This window comes from Platalea leucorodia (assembly GCF_965183815.1).
Source record: "Platalea leucorodia genome assembly, chromosome: 5".
NCBI classification, from domain to species: Eukaryota; Metazoa; Chordata; class Aves; order Pelecaniformes; family Threskiornithidae; genus Platalea; species Platalea leucorodia.
Genome location: NC_138827.1, coordinates 48,083,900 through 48,097,275, shown reverse-complemented (window position 1 = coordinate 48,097,275; position 13,376 = coordinate 48,083,900). Strand labels below are relative to the sequence as shown.

General features: G+C 60.9%; 2 protein-coding genes across 3 annotated transcripts; one reads left to right on the top strand and one right to left on the bottom strand.

Moving 5' to 3' along the window:
* Positions 1-3,755: 3,755 nt before the first annotated feature.
* On the bottom strand, positions 3,756-4,823 carry LOC309590293 (1-phosphatidylinositol phosphodiesterase-like; the record flags this gene model as incomplete). Its single annotated transcript, XM_082311414.1, has 1 exon — positions 3,756-4,823. One exon carries the CDS (start codon positions 4,821-4,823, stop codon positions 3,756-3,758), a length of 1,068 nt encoding a protein of 355 aa, XP_082167540.1.
* Positions 4,824-6,330: 1,507 nt separating this feature from the next.
* Positions 6,331-8,769, top strand: HTATIP2 (HIV-1 Tat interactive protein 2; the record flags this gene model as incomplete). 2 transcript variants are annotated; one of them, XM_082313247.1, is made up of 5 exons in its annotated part: positions 6,331-6,498; positions 6,581-6,688; positions 6,767-6,904; positions 7,667-7,728; positions 8,315-8,769. In XM_082313247.1, the coding sequence occupies 5 exons, from the start codon at positions 6,331-6,333 to the stop codon at positions 8,568-8,570; spliced, it is 732 nt and encodes a 243-aa protein (XP_082169373.1). In that variant the 3' UTR covers positions 8,571-8,769. The 2 variants fall into 2 exon arrangements, with proteins under 2 accessions (XP_082169373.1, XP_082169372.1); XM_082313246.1 differs by having other exon boundaries at positions 6,331-6,501.
* Between the last annotated feature and the right edge of the window lie 4,607 nt (positions 8,770-13,376).

Here is a 13,376-nt window from a genome sequence, read left to right as displayed (position 1 = left end):
GAGGAAGAGAAGACCCGAATCAGCTCTGCAGCTCTGCTGGGAGCTGGCTAATCGCCAGGAGCCCTTTCGCATCTCGGGTGGTTTCCAAGGCTGGCTCCCTGGGAAGGATTCAGGATGGCAGCCACAGGCTCGCCACTGGGATCCTGCTGCCCCACTTATGAAGGAAGGGCCCATCCCTGCCTTACGGGCTGAGCAGCGCAGGGATTTCCCAGGTGGCGGGATGATGCATCCTGTCCCCCCAGCCGCCTCTCCGAGGGCACAGTGCAAGCTGCAAGCCAGGGCTTTGCTTGGCGTGGGCTCGAGGGAGCAGGTACAAAGATGCTTTCCTGTGTCACCTCCTCACTGTGCCTCTGGACTCTGCAAGGATCAGGAATGGAAATGTGCTTCCTTTGCTGTGCCCTGGTCCTGAGCCACAGACGGAGGTGATGCTCTCTCTCCTGTGAGAGCCCTGCCGCAGGCTGTATCTGTGGGGAAGGGGCACAGGTGCCCCACTCCCACCTGCAAACTACTGCTGAGGGTGCTGTGCAGCCGGCGTGGTTGGGCAACCCATCCACAGGCTGTGACCACAGGGCTTGCCAGGGGGAAGCGGCTTGGCCGCTGTAGCTGCCACTGCCCGCCTAGGCTGATGCTCTGCTCCCTCTCGGTGTGCTTGGCCGTGCTGCGGGCAGGGTGTCATGCATAGGGCAGGCTGTGATGCCTGCACGAGTATCCCGACAGCGCTGGGAGTGCCCAGGTGTGGATGGGACCCACAGCGCCAGGGGCTGTACGTGCTGCATGGGGAGGTGGGCACTGGCAGAGGTGGGCAGATGCCCCAGGGCTTAGCCTCTGCAGAGCTCCAGAGCCAAGTCCAGGCTGCACCCAGAAATGTGTCCCCAGGGAGCGGCCAGGACCTGGTGGGGAGTAAGACCCTGGGGGCAGGGGGTGCAAGGAGCAGCCCCATCACCACCACGCCACACCCCCTCCCTGTGCAAAGGCACACTTGCGTTGTTTTCAGCAGAGGCTCCCGCCCTATGGTGGCACAGCCTGTTCCCCTCCTTGTGCAATGTCCCCCTGCAAACCACAGAGGAACCGAGTCACCCTGACACAGCTCGCCCGGCTCAGCTGCCGCCAGTGATACAGCATGCACCTTCCTGGGGAGCCCCCCTCGCCCCCACTGCCGGGGAGGGCTCAGCAGCCCACCAGAGCGAGGAGGGACCTGGTGGCACCCCTGCAGGAGCGTGGCGTGGTGCTGGTGAGGACCCACACCCCACCGGGGTGCAGCCCCATTGCTGCCATTCCCCTGCTCCACCCTGGGGACTGAGGTGGCTCTCCCTGAGGCTTTAGAGGCACCTCCTGAGTGCAGGCAGGGGACAGCTACCCCCCACTGCAGGTCACCAGGGGATGTTTGACCCAAAGGGTGTCGCTGAGCTGCAGGGTGCCTTTGGGCACGTCTCCCAGCGCGATGCCTGGCCTGCAGCCTGAGCACCTGGACCCTCCTCCGATGGCCCTGGAGGAACACAGCGCCCAATAAAATCTTTCTCACAATTTGAAAGTGTTTGGCCACAGGAAGAGGCCTTATCTGAGTGCCATGCTGGCTTGGAGGGGGTGAGATGGTTGCAAGGATTAGCAGAGACCAGAAGGACAGGGATGCTTCCAAGACAGCCCAGGGGCCATGGCACTCTGCACCCCCACCCACAGGGACTTCGCGGTGCTGGGGCAGCCCCGGCTGTGGGATGCAGGGGTAGTGTTGGGCAAATCACTCCTGCCCACCCCACCTGGTCCCTCTCAGAGATGTTTCTTTGATCTCAGTTGTAGGACAGCTTTCTGCCTCGCGCCTTTCCCCTGCCACATGGGTGATGGAGAGCCTTTTCACTGGGCACTGCTGCCAGCCACATACCCCTGCCCGCGCTGCCTGCTGGCTCCCTGGCGCCTGGCAGCAGCAACACGTGCATGGCACAGATAAGGGTTTGCCAAACAGGATGCCGGGGGCGTAGATAATGCCGAAGTTATCTCACTGCTTTTGTGGTAGGGAGTAAACAAGTGGCTCTGCCCAGCCGGGGAATCCCAGGCAGCGCCTCTGCCCTGCCAGCGAGCCGGGGCACAAGGTGGGTACGGGGTGCTGGGGTGCAGCTCCGGGGATGTGCCGCATCCAGGGGCAGCCCCACAGCCATGCAGGCAGCCCTTGCCCTAAGAAAGAGCAGAACCACCCAGCATGCAGAGCTGCTCCTAGGAACTGCGACTGCTCTGCCTGCACCCTGCGTAGCTCCCCACAGCACTGCGTGTCCCGGGAAGACCGGGATGGGCCACCGACCTGCCTGGCCCTGCTTCGATGGCACCCGTCTTACCGGCATGAGAGCGATACCTAGAACTGTCATGCTGGCTTGGCGCGGGGGCAAACCAGGCAGTGGAGGCATTGGCAGCCACTGGAGCAGGCCACTAGCACCCCAGACATCACCAGTGCTTTTGTCACGTCTGGTTTAATGCAGAGATTTCAATCTTCTCCTGTCTCACAAAGCAAGCCCAGAGACAGATTTCTCTGTTTGTCACCTCCGCAACCCCCTGTGCACTATTATTGCCTGCTCCCCTCCCGTCCGGCTCTTGGCAGCATGGGCTCTGTCCTCCCCTGCTCCCCGAGCAGAGCCACCGCAGGGCCAGCGGATGAACATACTCAGCACCGAGAGCTGTATCTCCAGCCAGGGCCAGCCCCTGCGGAGCAAACAATGTCCTCTCCTCCGGCCAGGAAATCCTGTGGCACCCCCTCCGGCAGGCACTGAGCCCAGCTGCGTTTTCCCCTGAGACAGAAGCATCCTTGAGGATGTTCTTCACCTTTTGGCAGGCCAGGGCTGAGCTTTCCTCTTCTCACCTCCCTGCTTCAGCACAGCCAGCAGTTTGATGCTTTCTCCTCTGGGATATTGGTTATCTTTCTGCTCCAAGGAGCTACTGTGTCCTGCAACTTGCCAGTCTATTTAAGTTGCTGATTTGTTTTCTGCAGGTAGGGCAGGCGCTGGCACAACACGTGTTTTAAGGTCTTTTTTATGTCTCAACCACTTTGCTTTTGTGCATCTACAAACTGCCCTGTCCATGCTGCCCACACTGTTGCAAACCACCAGGCTTTGCCCTGTGCAGTGTTCCCCTGGTGTGCGATCCCAGGGACGGGGTAGCCCCATCTGAAATGCCGCTGCTGTGGCCATCCATCTCTCCGTGCACGAGGTCGATGGCACCTGCTGAAGCTGCCTCTAACAGTCCTGACTTTTGGGGCAAGCCCCTGCAAGAAAAAAAACAAAAGCTAATATAATGAGGGGAAGGATGTCCCTAACCACTTGTCACCTTTAAAATGAATTCCTCCTCCTCTGACCTCTTGCGGCTCTGCTTTAAGAGCAAGATGGTTACAAACACAAATTTAGCTGTGCTTTGGCCATGGGCAGAGGGGTGCAGGCTCTTTCACAGCTGAGCAGCAAAAGCAAGAGGTTGTTTCTGCTAGGAAATGGCAAGGCAACGCAGTGAGTGCTTTCCTAGCTTCTTTTTATTTTTATTTACCCTTGAAAGGAAAAGGACTGTTTTGCAGAGAGGCATTTCGGGTGGACTCACTGGCCCGAGAGGAGGCAAGGCAGGACCTTCTCCCTCCACCCGTCCCTGCTGCTCTGCCGGGGGCTCGGCTGGCCTAGCCCTGCGCCGGGACCGTACCTGGCTCCTCAGGGGAGAGCGGAGTGCAGGGGGCAGCTCCTCAAGGCTGCCTGGCTCCGACCGCAGCCGCCAACCCTCCTCTGCCGCCTCTGTCACACCATCGTCACGGGAAGGCTTCCTGGCACGCAGCAAGAGCCAGAAACCCGCTTTCTCTCTACGGGCGCTGACGTTCTTCGGCAGGGGCGTGGGGCTGGGAGCAGTGTCCGTCCCGATGGACACCGGCGCGGGCAGCGAGCGGAGCTGTGCCATCTGCGGCGCCCGTCCCCTCTGCCACGGGGGTGCCGCGAGGGTACTGTGGGGGTGCCGGGGACCGCTGTGATGCGTCCGCTGGCCCACGGGGCGTTGCTCTCCACGATGAGCCGCAGGAGCCCTGCCCCAGGGAAGTCCATGATCACCACCCCCCAGCGCACGGGCTGCCCTCTCCGGCGCCGCAGGTGCTGGTAGCAGCGGGGGTTCACAAAGCGGGCCACCTCCTCGGGGCAGGTGAAGAGCCCGTTGCCAGAGCAGAAGGTGAGGTGCATGGTGGCGGGGTCCCCGCCGGCCGCCCTCTCCAGGTGCCGCCGCGCCCGGGCCCACTTGCGCTCCAGTGAGAGCACGTTCCAGGCGTCGCTGATGCTCAGCTGCTCGTAGGGGATGCCCAGCACCTCCCGCGCCAGCGCCTCCAGCACCACGATCTTCCCCCGTGCCTGGCCCAGTGTTGGCACCTCCTCCCGGCACCACAAGCAGCCCTGTCCCTCCTCCAGCAAGCAGCGGTGCAGCCGGCTGGCGAAGCCGGGCCGGTGGAAGATGGGCAGCTCCTCCTTGATGCGCATGAGCACCGCCTCGCCGGGGTGGGCGCGGAGGAAGCGCAGGGTGCGGCGCAGGACCCCCCGCAGGCTGGCCCGCTGGAAGGTGCAGAGGTGGTAGACGTGGAGCTCGCCCCGCGCCAGCTTGCAGCGCACATCCAGGAAGCGGACGCCCGCTGCCAGCTGGGCCTCCAGGCCCCAGCTCTGGCACCGCAGGCGCCGGCCGCCGAACAGGCTGAGGGAGTCGTGGGTGCCAGGGATGGAGAGGCGGGAGAGAGGCAGGGTATCGGGGAGCCCCGCCATCCAGTCAGGGCAGCAGGCTGCCGGCTGGGGCATGCAGTCAAATGCCGCGCTGCGCTGGCACCGTGCCTCCATGCTGCCAGGAGAGCGGCGCCCCGGCGCCTGGCTGGCCCCACCGAGCCCTGCCGTGGAGGAGAAGCAGACCATGAGCAGTGGCCCCCATGCATCCCGACCCCATCCCTCCCCAGAGCTATCCCACCATCCCGTGAAACCCTAGAGCATACCATGTGCCCCGTACACGCTGCTGCCGATACTCTGCACTGTCACACTGTATGGTTCCCCTCCCACTCCCAAGCACTTGTCCCACTACCCCGAGCCCCGCTGCATCCCAGCCTCCCCCTCCTGCTCCCACCTGGGTTTGCCTGCATCCGCGGAGTGCAGCCCGCTGGATGGGGCGTGCGGCCGTGGGTGCCGGCGGCACACTGGCAGGTGGAGCGGGATGCCGGCCATTAACCCGGTGACGGTCATGACGCGCGTCCTGCCTCGCATGTGGCACGTGCACCAGGGATTCATCCTCAGCCCTCGGCCAAGCAGACACGCCGGGCTGGAAAACCGCCTGGCTGATCCTGAAAGCAGCCATTCAGGCCTCTGCACCTCCCTCCCCAGGAATCAAGACAAACGGGATCAGGGTGCTGTGGGGCCCCTCGACGCTACCGGTGGGAGCGGCTGCGCAGAGCCCCTGGTGCCCATGCGCCCGCTCCAGAGCCGTGCCCCGGGTTGGCTCCTGGTGGGACTTGCCCCCCCCCCCCGTGATGACTGATTGCCATCGTCCCCATCAGAAGGACAACCTCCAGGCAGGGATCTGGAGCAGGGTGTCTGTGCTTGCCCACACGCCCCAAGACCTGCCCGGCGAGGGTCCCCCAGGAGTGGGCTCCGTCCCCTCGCTCCTCAGCCACCGCCGGCTGCTTCACACCGGCGTCACCGCGAGGCTGCTCCCGGTGAGCAGGGCTGCCGTCACTGCTGGGGTGCAAGCCCCACGGCTGCGGCCTGGTCCGGAGCTGGTGCCCGGGGGGGCGACTCACCTCCTGCCCAGGGGACACAGCCACGGGGCACCCCGTCGGCCGTGCACACTGAGCCCCGTGGGTTTTGCAGAGGAGCCGCCCGGCAGGTGACAGGCCCCTCTGAGCATCCCTCCCGGGTCACATCCCCTCCGCCTGAGCAGGGAGGGCACCGATCCCCCCGGGGACGCTTTCTGCCGTGGCTCTGCCACCCGCGAGGTCACCAGGCGGAGGGACAGGAGCGGGGACACCAGCAGACGTCTCTCCCTGCGCGCTGGGAGCAGCAGCGAGGCGAGGGGGGGTCCCCCGGGGCGGCCCCCTCCCTGCTCGGGGGGACAGGGACCCTGCAGCCTCCCGGGCACCCTCCCCAGCCCCCGAAAAAGGCCTCGTCTCATGGGCAACCGCAGCGTGCCGCAGCGCTGGCGCCCCTCGCCTCGGCGCCGCGGCCAGCGCCGCCGGGCGGGGGCCAGGCCGGACAGCGGCCGCCCTGCCGCTGCACGCCGGGCCGGCGGAAGCCAGGGCGGCGGCAGCGCAGCCGCTCCCCGCCCGGGGCCGCCCCACCACCGCGCTGCTGCGCCCTCGGCATGGCGGCGGCGGGCGGCGGCGGCGGCGGCGGGGCCTGCTTCCTGCTGGGCGCCTCGGGGGAGACGGGCCGGGCGCTGCTGCGGGAGCTGCTGGCCCGCCGGCTCTTCGCCAGGGTGACGCTGGTCGGGCGGCGCCGGCTGAGCCTGGGCGAGGAGAGCGGGGCGGCCGTGGTGCGCGGGGCCGGGGCCGGGGGCCGGGGGCGGCGGGGGGCGGCCGGGGCGGGCGCGCTGACCCTCGGCCTCCCCGCAGGAGCAGGCGGTGGTGGACTTCGAGCGGCTGAGCGAGCACGCCGCCGCCTTCCAGGGACACGACGTTGGCTTCTGCTGCCTGGGCACCACCAGGGCCAAGGCTGGCGCGGTGAGTGGGACCCCGGGGGGCGGGGGTCCCGCCTGCCCTCTCCCCGCCGCGCTCAGCCCCTCTCCCCTTCGCCCGCAGGATGGCTTCGTGCGTGTGGACCGGGACTACGTGGCGCAGGCAGCAGAGCTGGCGCGGGCAGGGGGCTGCAAACACTTTGTCCTGCAGTCCTCCGGGGGGGCGAACCCGCACAGCCGCTTCCTCTACCTCCGCGTGAAGGTGAGGGGGCGGCTGGGGGCTCCTGGGGCGCCGGGGCGGGGAGCGGGCGCTGAGGTGGCAGGAGGTGCAAATGGCTCCGAGGGTCCTGCTGCTGCTGCTGGGGGACAAGGGGGTGAGGGAAGGGGGCTGGCAGGACAGCCGTGCCACTGGCTTCGTCCAAAGCAGCGCAGCACCCGCATGCGGCATCCATCTCCCTCTTCAGACCACCAGAAAGACCCGCTGGGGTCCCCAGCCCGACCCAGGCTCCCCAGCCCCAAACTGGCGTGGCTTCACAGCTAGGTGGGGAGGCTCAGGGCTGTCTCCAGGTGAGATGTGAACTATCTATCTGGGGTGGAGAGCCCACAGGCTTCCCAGGTGGGACCATACCCATCGCGAAAGTGTTTTTCCCCATACGTTGTGTGCTGCAGCCCCCAACATCTGCCGGACTCACTGCCGTCTGCCAGTGCCTTGTGCCGGGATCCCCAGGCTGGACACCGTGTCCAGATGCTGTCTCAGGAGCGTCCGCTTGCAGTTAGCGTGAGGGTTGCAAGGGTGCGCTGCTGACCAGCAGTCAGCGTGTCCACCCTGGACACTCGCCCGTGCTGCCTTTCCCTGGAGAGCTGCTCGCTGCCCAGGCGGTGCCTGGCCTGTACCAGCTTTGCACGGGCATTAGTGCCGTCCTGCCCACGGCTCAACGACTCTCTCCTGCCAGTTCATGGGGTGGCAGGAATGGTGCTTTCAGTCATCCTTTTCTCCTTTCATCCTGCCTGACTTCTCTGACAGGGAGAAGTGGAGAACCTGGTCCAGGCTGTTGGTTTTGATCGCTGTACTATTCTGCGGCCAGCGTGAGTAGCGGTGGAGGAGGGAGGGCACAGGACTCAGGTGGAGGTGTGCCAGGGCCGTGGATTGGGAGATGGAGAAAGAGAGAAAGGATGCTTAAGGGGAGGGCTGGGGAGGGAAGTGGAAAAAGCCATCAGCTGCAAATGCAGCTCCTGGATGAGCACATTGCTTCCCAGTACTGCAGGGATCAAGCGCAGCAGTTTCCCATGGCCTGTCCCAGTGCTGGTGTCACATGCCATGCAAGGAGAAGAGGCTTGGGTTGAGAGCAGAGGTTGGGGGACATAGGTCAAAGCTTGTCTCCGCACAGACCTTGACCTTATGCAGGGCGGACACTCACCTGTATCCTTTCAGCTGTACTATGCTCTTGCTGCCTGGCAGAACTGGCATCCTGCTTTTGGCAGTAATGCGGGGAAAGGAGTTTAGTGTCCCAGGGCTCAGCTCAGTCGCATTTCGGGACCTTGCCAAAGCCCCATGGCCCCCACGTGGGTTTAGCAAGCTGGGCTGGGCCCCGGTGCAGCTGGAGAACCCAGTCTCTAGTTTTTCCCCAGGGGATGGTTTCAGCCTGACCCACCTTACCTCCTTGCTCTGCAGGGTGCTGCTGTGCAAGCGCCAGGAGTCCCGCCCCGCGGAGTGGATGGCCCAGCAGTTTCTGCGTGTTGTGGCTCAGGTCTTCCCCACCGCTTACTCGGTGCCTGTGGAAACAGTGGCCAGGGCTATGGTGGCCAGTGTGCTGCAGCCAAGCGAGGGGAGGGTGGAGGTGCTGGAGAATGGGGCCATTCATGAGCTGGGAAAGGCAGTGCCACAGCAGGGCACATTGAGCGAAAGGGATGGGCAGGAAAGAGCTTGATTCACCATTCAGATGCTCTTCTGCACCGAGGATGAATGCACGGGTGGGAAAGGAGTGGGCTGCTTCCATGGCTGATGTGGAGATAGAGGTATACTTTGCACCGTGGCCGATTCTGTCAAGTGATCAAAAATGCGGGTGAGGAGAAACAATGTGCTCTGCTGCCTGGATCCAGCATGCAAATCCAGGTAAAAATGGTGTAATCCAGGTGATTTCTTGAATTCAGGCCTTAAATAAAATCCTATGACTGGTCTGTTTGTGCCAACTTTGTGTCGAAATGCTGTTTGTCTCCTGCACATTGCCAACCCAACCGCATCTGTTCACAGATTGTGTCTTTTGGTGTCACTTCAAGGGACGCACACAGGCAAGTGGCCGTGCTGTAGACAGACACAGGAGAGCAGAGAGCATGCACAGCTGCCTGTGCCGAGGCTGCGCCCTGCAGAGCACACGGTGGCACCAGTGCTGCTTGGATAGCGGAGCTCCTGGAAGCTCAGCAGCGGTTGCTGATGTGCCTGGGGCGCTGGCTCTGCCTGCAGTAGGTCTCTGCAAACACGCAGCGTGTGCCTTGTCCTTGCTGATCTGCTCTGGGTGCAGAGGGGCTGCTACAGGGATGCTGCTGCTCAGATCCAGGCTGTCACTTTAGTACCTACAGTAGCATGAACACCACGGAAATAATTGCGCTGACTTGAAAATGCCTGTCACCACAGGCTCCTCTGGGCTTTCCTTATGGACACAAGTGAACCAGAGCTCAGCTCTGTTCCCAAGGATGCTCTGCGTGTGCAAGAGGTGAGGCCAGCCTTGTGCGTGTCTCGGGGTGGGCTTGCCCCTGCCCTGTGCTGCCCGGGTGCTGGAAGGGAGCAGGTCCCTGCCGCAGGCGCAGAGCAGGCGTGAGGAGCAGCACTGTGTCCCAGCCGTGGCCCCGGCCATTCTCAGGCCTTGTGCTTGGGGTCGAGGAACTTGGCGGCTCTGCAGCTGGGATGCAGGACAGACGTGACTCCCGAATTCCCAGCTGGCCAGAGTCCCTGTGCTCTGGGTGACACTGCTTTCCAGGGTTTTCTCCTCTTCGACCTCACCCATGGCTCCTGTGTCAGTGACTTGGATGCAGCAAGTGGAGGGAGCCAGGATCCCCTGTCTCCTTCCTTCTACACAAGCGTTTTAATTATTGGGCTGGACCTCAAAGGCTTGGTGGAGGCAGTGGGATGGTGTAAGCCCACACCATGTGTTACCCGAGTGACTCCTGAACCGTGCACAGGACTTAGTTCAAAGGTAACAAATGAGGGGCCATGGAGCCGTAATTACTGACCAGACTGTCCTGGTGAGAGCAAAAGCGGTAACTTTAAAAGTCATATTTGATGTCAAAAGGGAAATGAGAGGTAGGCTCGCCTTAAAAAAAGGTGATGTCCTTATACAGGGGAGTGGAAATGAACACCTGAAGTGTCAAGACCTTAAAGGAAGTGAAAATTGCATACAGACGAGAGAGTAAAAAAAGAATACAAGCTCTGGAAAGTTACAGGTGAAAGGCTGGCCACAGAAGATTTGAGAAAAGTGTCCTAAAGGCATAAAAATGAATCATGACTATGTGAGAAGCAGAAAGCTCCCCAGAGAGCCCCGGGGACAGGACGTGATCAGGCTCTATGAGAAGGAAAGAGCCATCACGGAAAAGCTTGATGAGTTACTTACATTGGCCTTTGCTGTGAAGGAGCTCATACTAGGTTTATTTCTTAGGGCACACACATTTGCATGACTGTCCCAAGGCACTGGGGAGGAAAAACAAAAAAAAAAATATCTTTAACCCCATTTTTAGAACACATGGTTAAAAATCTGCCGGAAGGAGCACTCAGATGAACTGCCAAATACTCGCCTGGGTGAGAATTACAGTGATCCATCTACCAAAAAGCCAACGTTGTTAAATATGATGCTAATTTTTAAAAAGTTCCAGTGGGAACCAGGAAACTGCAAAGCAGAGAGGCTGCCTTCTATAAAAGGCAAGTTGTTAGACTGGATAATAAAGTCCTGAAATAACAGAGCCCGGGATAAATCTGGTGTAATGGGAGATTCCACGTGGCTTTTGAGGGGGCAGTTGCAAGGCAGAAACCTAGAGTGCTCTTGGAGGAAACCAGCCATTGTGTACACAAGACAATCTGGTCCTCGGGGTGCACTTGGATCTCCAAAAAGCTCTCCCAGAAGGGCTCTTAAAGAAATTAAGCTGTCGTGGGAAGAAAAGGAAGGTCTGGGTAGTTTCTTATTGGAAATATTTTCTTAGCAGTCTAAAGCCTTGAAATGCACAAACCAAACATTTCTTACTGGACAAAGGTCTGCAGAAAATAATACAAACTATTTCTGTGTAACCCTTGTTTCTGTTCAATGGTATATAGTTTCTTTTTCAGTGTTTCAGATAAGTCTCTGCTAAAATGCACAACTGCAATCCCAGCACACAGTAGAGCTTCCTTATGACCCTCTCTCATGAAGCTTCATCACTCATTTGGACCTCAATTTCCCCAGCTTGCTCTGTGCATTCATTAAACCCCCACCCTGGGGCTGTGGAAGAGATTACAGAGCATCCATCACCGAACTGTGGCAGAACCACAGGACCAGGGGATTTGCCCACCCAGGACTGAAAAAGGTAAAGTAGGTAAAAGTCTTTAAGGGACAGACCCAATTCCTTCGTGGGGTCTCACAGGGCAAAGCTCTGGGCTCCTCCAAGCAGCGGGAGGTCTGCAGAGCTGGAGCCGTGCCCCCGGCGTGCCTGGAGAGGCTGTCTGCTTTCCAGGGCCACGCGGCCCCGGCCACAGCCGGAAGGAGAGCACGTAAGGGTGCTCGCTGTCTGCTGGACAGCACTCACGCAAACCTCCTGATCCCACAGATCTAAGCTCCACTGGGATTTCCGATGCTGACTTTATTACTGAAGATTAATGAGAAAAAATAACTGTGTTCCCAATGTCTCGGCAGCCGAGCGCAAGGCTGCGGGGATTTCCCGTGTGGTCCCATGGCCCCGCTGCCCTTAGCCCGGCAGCTGTGAGAACCGCTGGTACTTCTCGCCCACCCCTCACTGCCACCTTCTCCCCTCCGTGCTGGGAGGTGCCCAGCCGGCTGGCAAAGCACCCTGCAAACAGCACCTCGCCTTCAAGGGAGCCTTTCAAAGCAGCCACCACCCAGCTGGCAGGCACTGACCTGGCACTCGGGGTACCCTGGTGACATCCCTGCTAGCAAACAAATGGCCCTGACACACTCTCTGGCCCTGCGGCAACCGGCACAGCCCAACAGCCCTGCTGAGCTTGCAAGGCTGCAGTTTCTCAGAGAGCAGGGGGGGCTGCATCCCAGCTGCTGGGAGACAGGGCAGTTGGGCTCTGGGCTATCCCCAAATTGGGGTGAGGCACCTCCATGCTGGTAACAGAGCCCCCATCCGACTCTTCTGTGAAAAGGGCAAAATGATAGCAGCCTGTGAAGGACTGAAGGACCTCCATCCTCTGCGGCTGCCATTGTTTCCTTCCCTGCTCTGCGAGGCACACGGGGGCTGGTGGCCACGTCGGTGCTGGGCAGCAGGAAGGGGCGGCCCCCCAGTCCGGCAGGCCTGGCACCCCTGCTTGGGTGCATCTGCATGGGATAATCAGCACAAACCCAGGGAAAGGTCATTCATTCAAGTATCTCATCCTCTGAAATTTTAGGGTGTGCTTTTTTCATTCAATTTCCATTACAAACTAGTAAAAAGCTAACCCAAGCTCTCCAGGGAGGCACGGTTTCTAGTAGACTTCCAGCTTTCAGTCACTGCACTCACACGCTGAAACGCAGACATTATTTGCTGCATAATCCCGGAACAGCAGGAGACAGGATTGCAATGCAGGTCCAAAGTCCATCCAGAGCCAGGCACTCCTCTGACACAGCTCAGAAGAGGAAAAGGAGCCCAGGGCTGAGCTTAAATGTAGCCCTGGGCTGAGGGGGCAGGTGGGGCTGGTCAGGGCAATTAAGGCCATCAGTGCCCTTGGAGTCTGGACAGCCAGGTTAGGAGCAAGGTCTCCTATTCCCAGCTCCGAGCTGTGGGTGCTAAACACAGCACTTGAATGCGCATTTTCAAAGTCACCCAGGCAGCTGAGGTCAGGGACAAGCATGTGGCAGATTTTCAGGGTGAACCCTGAGTCTACAGCCCGAGCAGGATGCCCAGGGGATGCTCTGGCTGGGGTGGAGCGGGAGGTGGAGGCAGAGTGGAGCCACACACCCTCTGCATGCCTGTGCCAAAGCAGGTGTAATTGCACAGGCACTGGTGCAGGGTGGCAAAGACCCCTGTTGGAGTGAGTAAGTCCTGCCACACAAACTGCAAAAGAGTTGGCGCTGAGGCCCCCATAGCCACCCTGCGTGTGTTTGAGGGCTTTCCCCTTGTGCTGGCTCCAGCCTGGCCATGTGGACCTGGGCAATGAGCCACGCCCCAGGTGACCCCAACGAGGATGGGCTGTCACATCCCGTCTCGAAGCCAGGAGGGAAATATCTGGGATGGCTGCAGTTACCCCCTCCACTCCATTGCAGCTGCTGGCTGCAGCTCATTCTCCCCCCTGAGCGGCTGTAGGGAGCCACTGAGTCAGGGCTTTGGCTACAGGGCCCCTCAGAGCCAAGCTGGTCCCCATCTTTGCCATAATTTGCCTCTCAGCAGGCAGTCTCTCTCTGGGGTTACACCTACACTGGTATGCCTGGCTGAGGCCAGGAGGAACTCGTGCCAGAGATGTCACGACCATAGGGAGGCCCTGGCTCCATGATTATGAGTTTTAGAGGAGCAACCAGAGATCTTACCCAAGCAAACAGAAACACCACGGTGCTGTG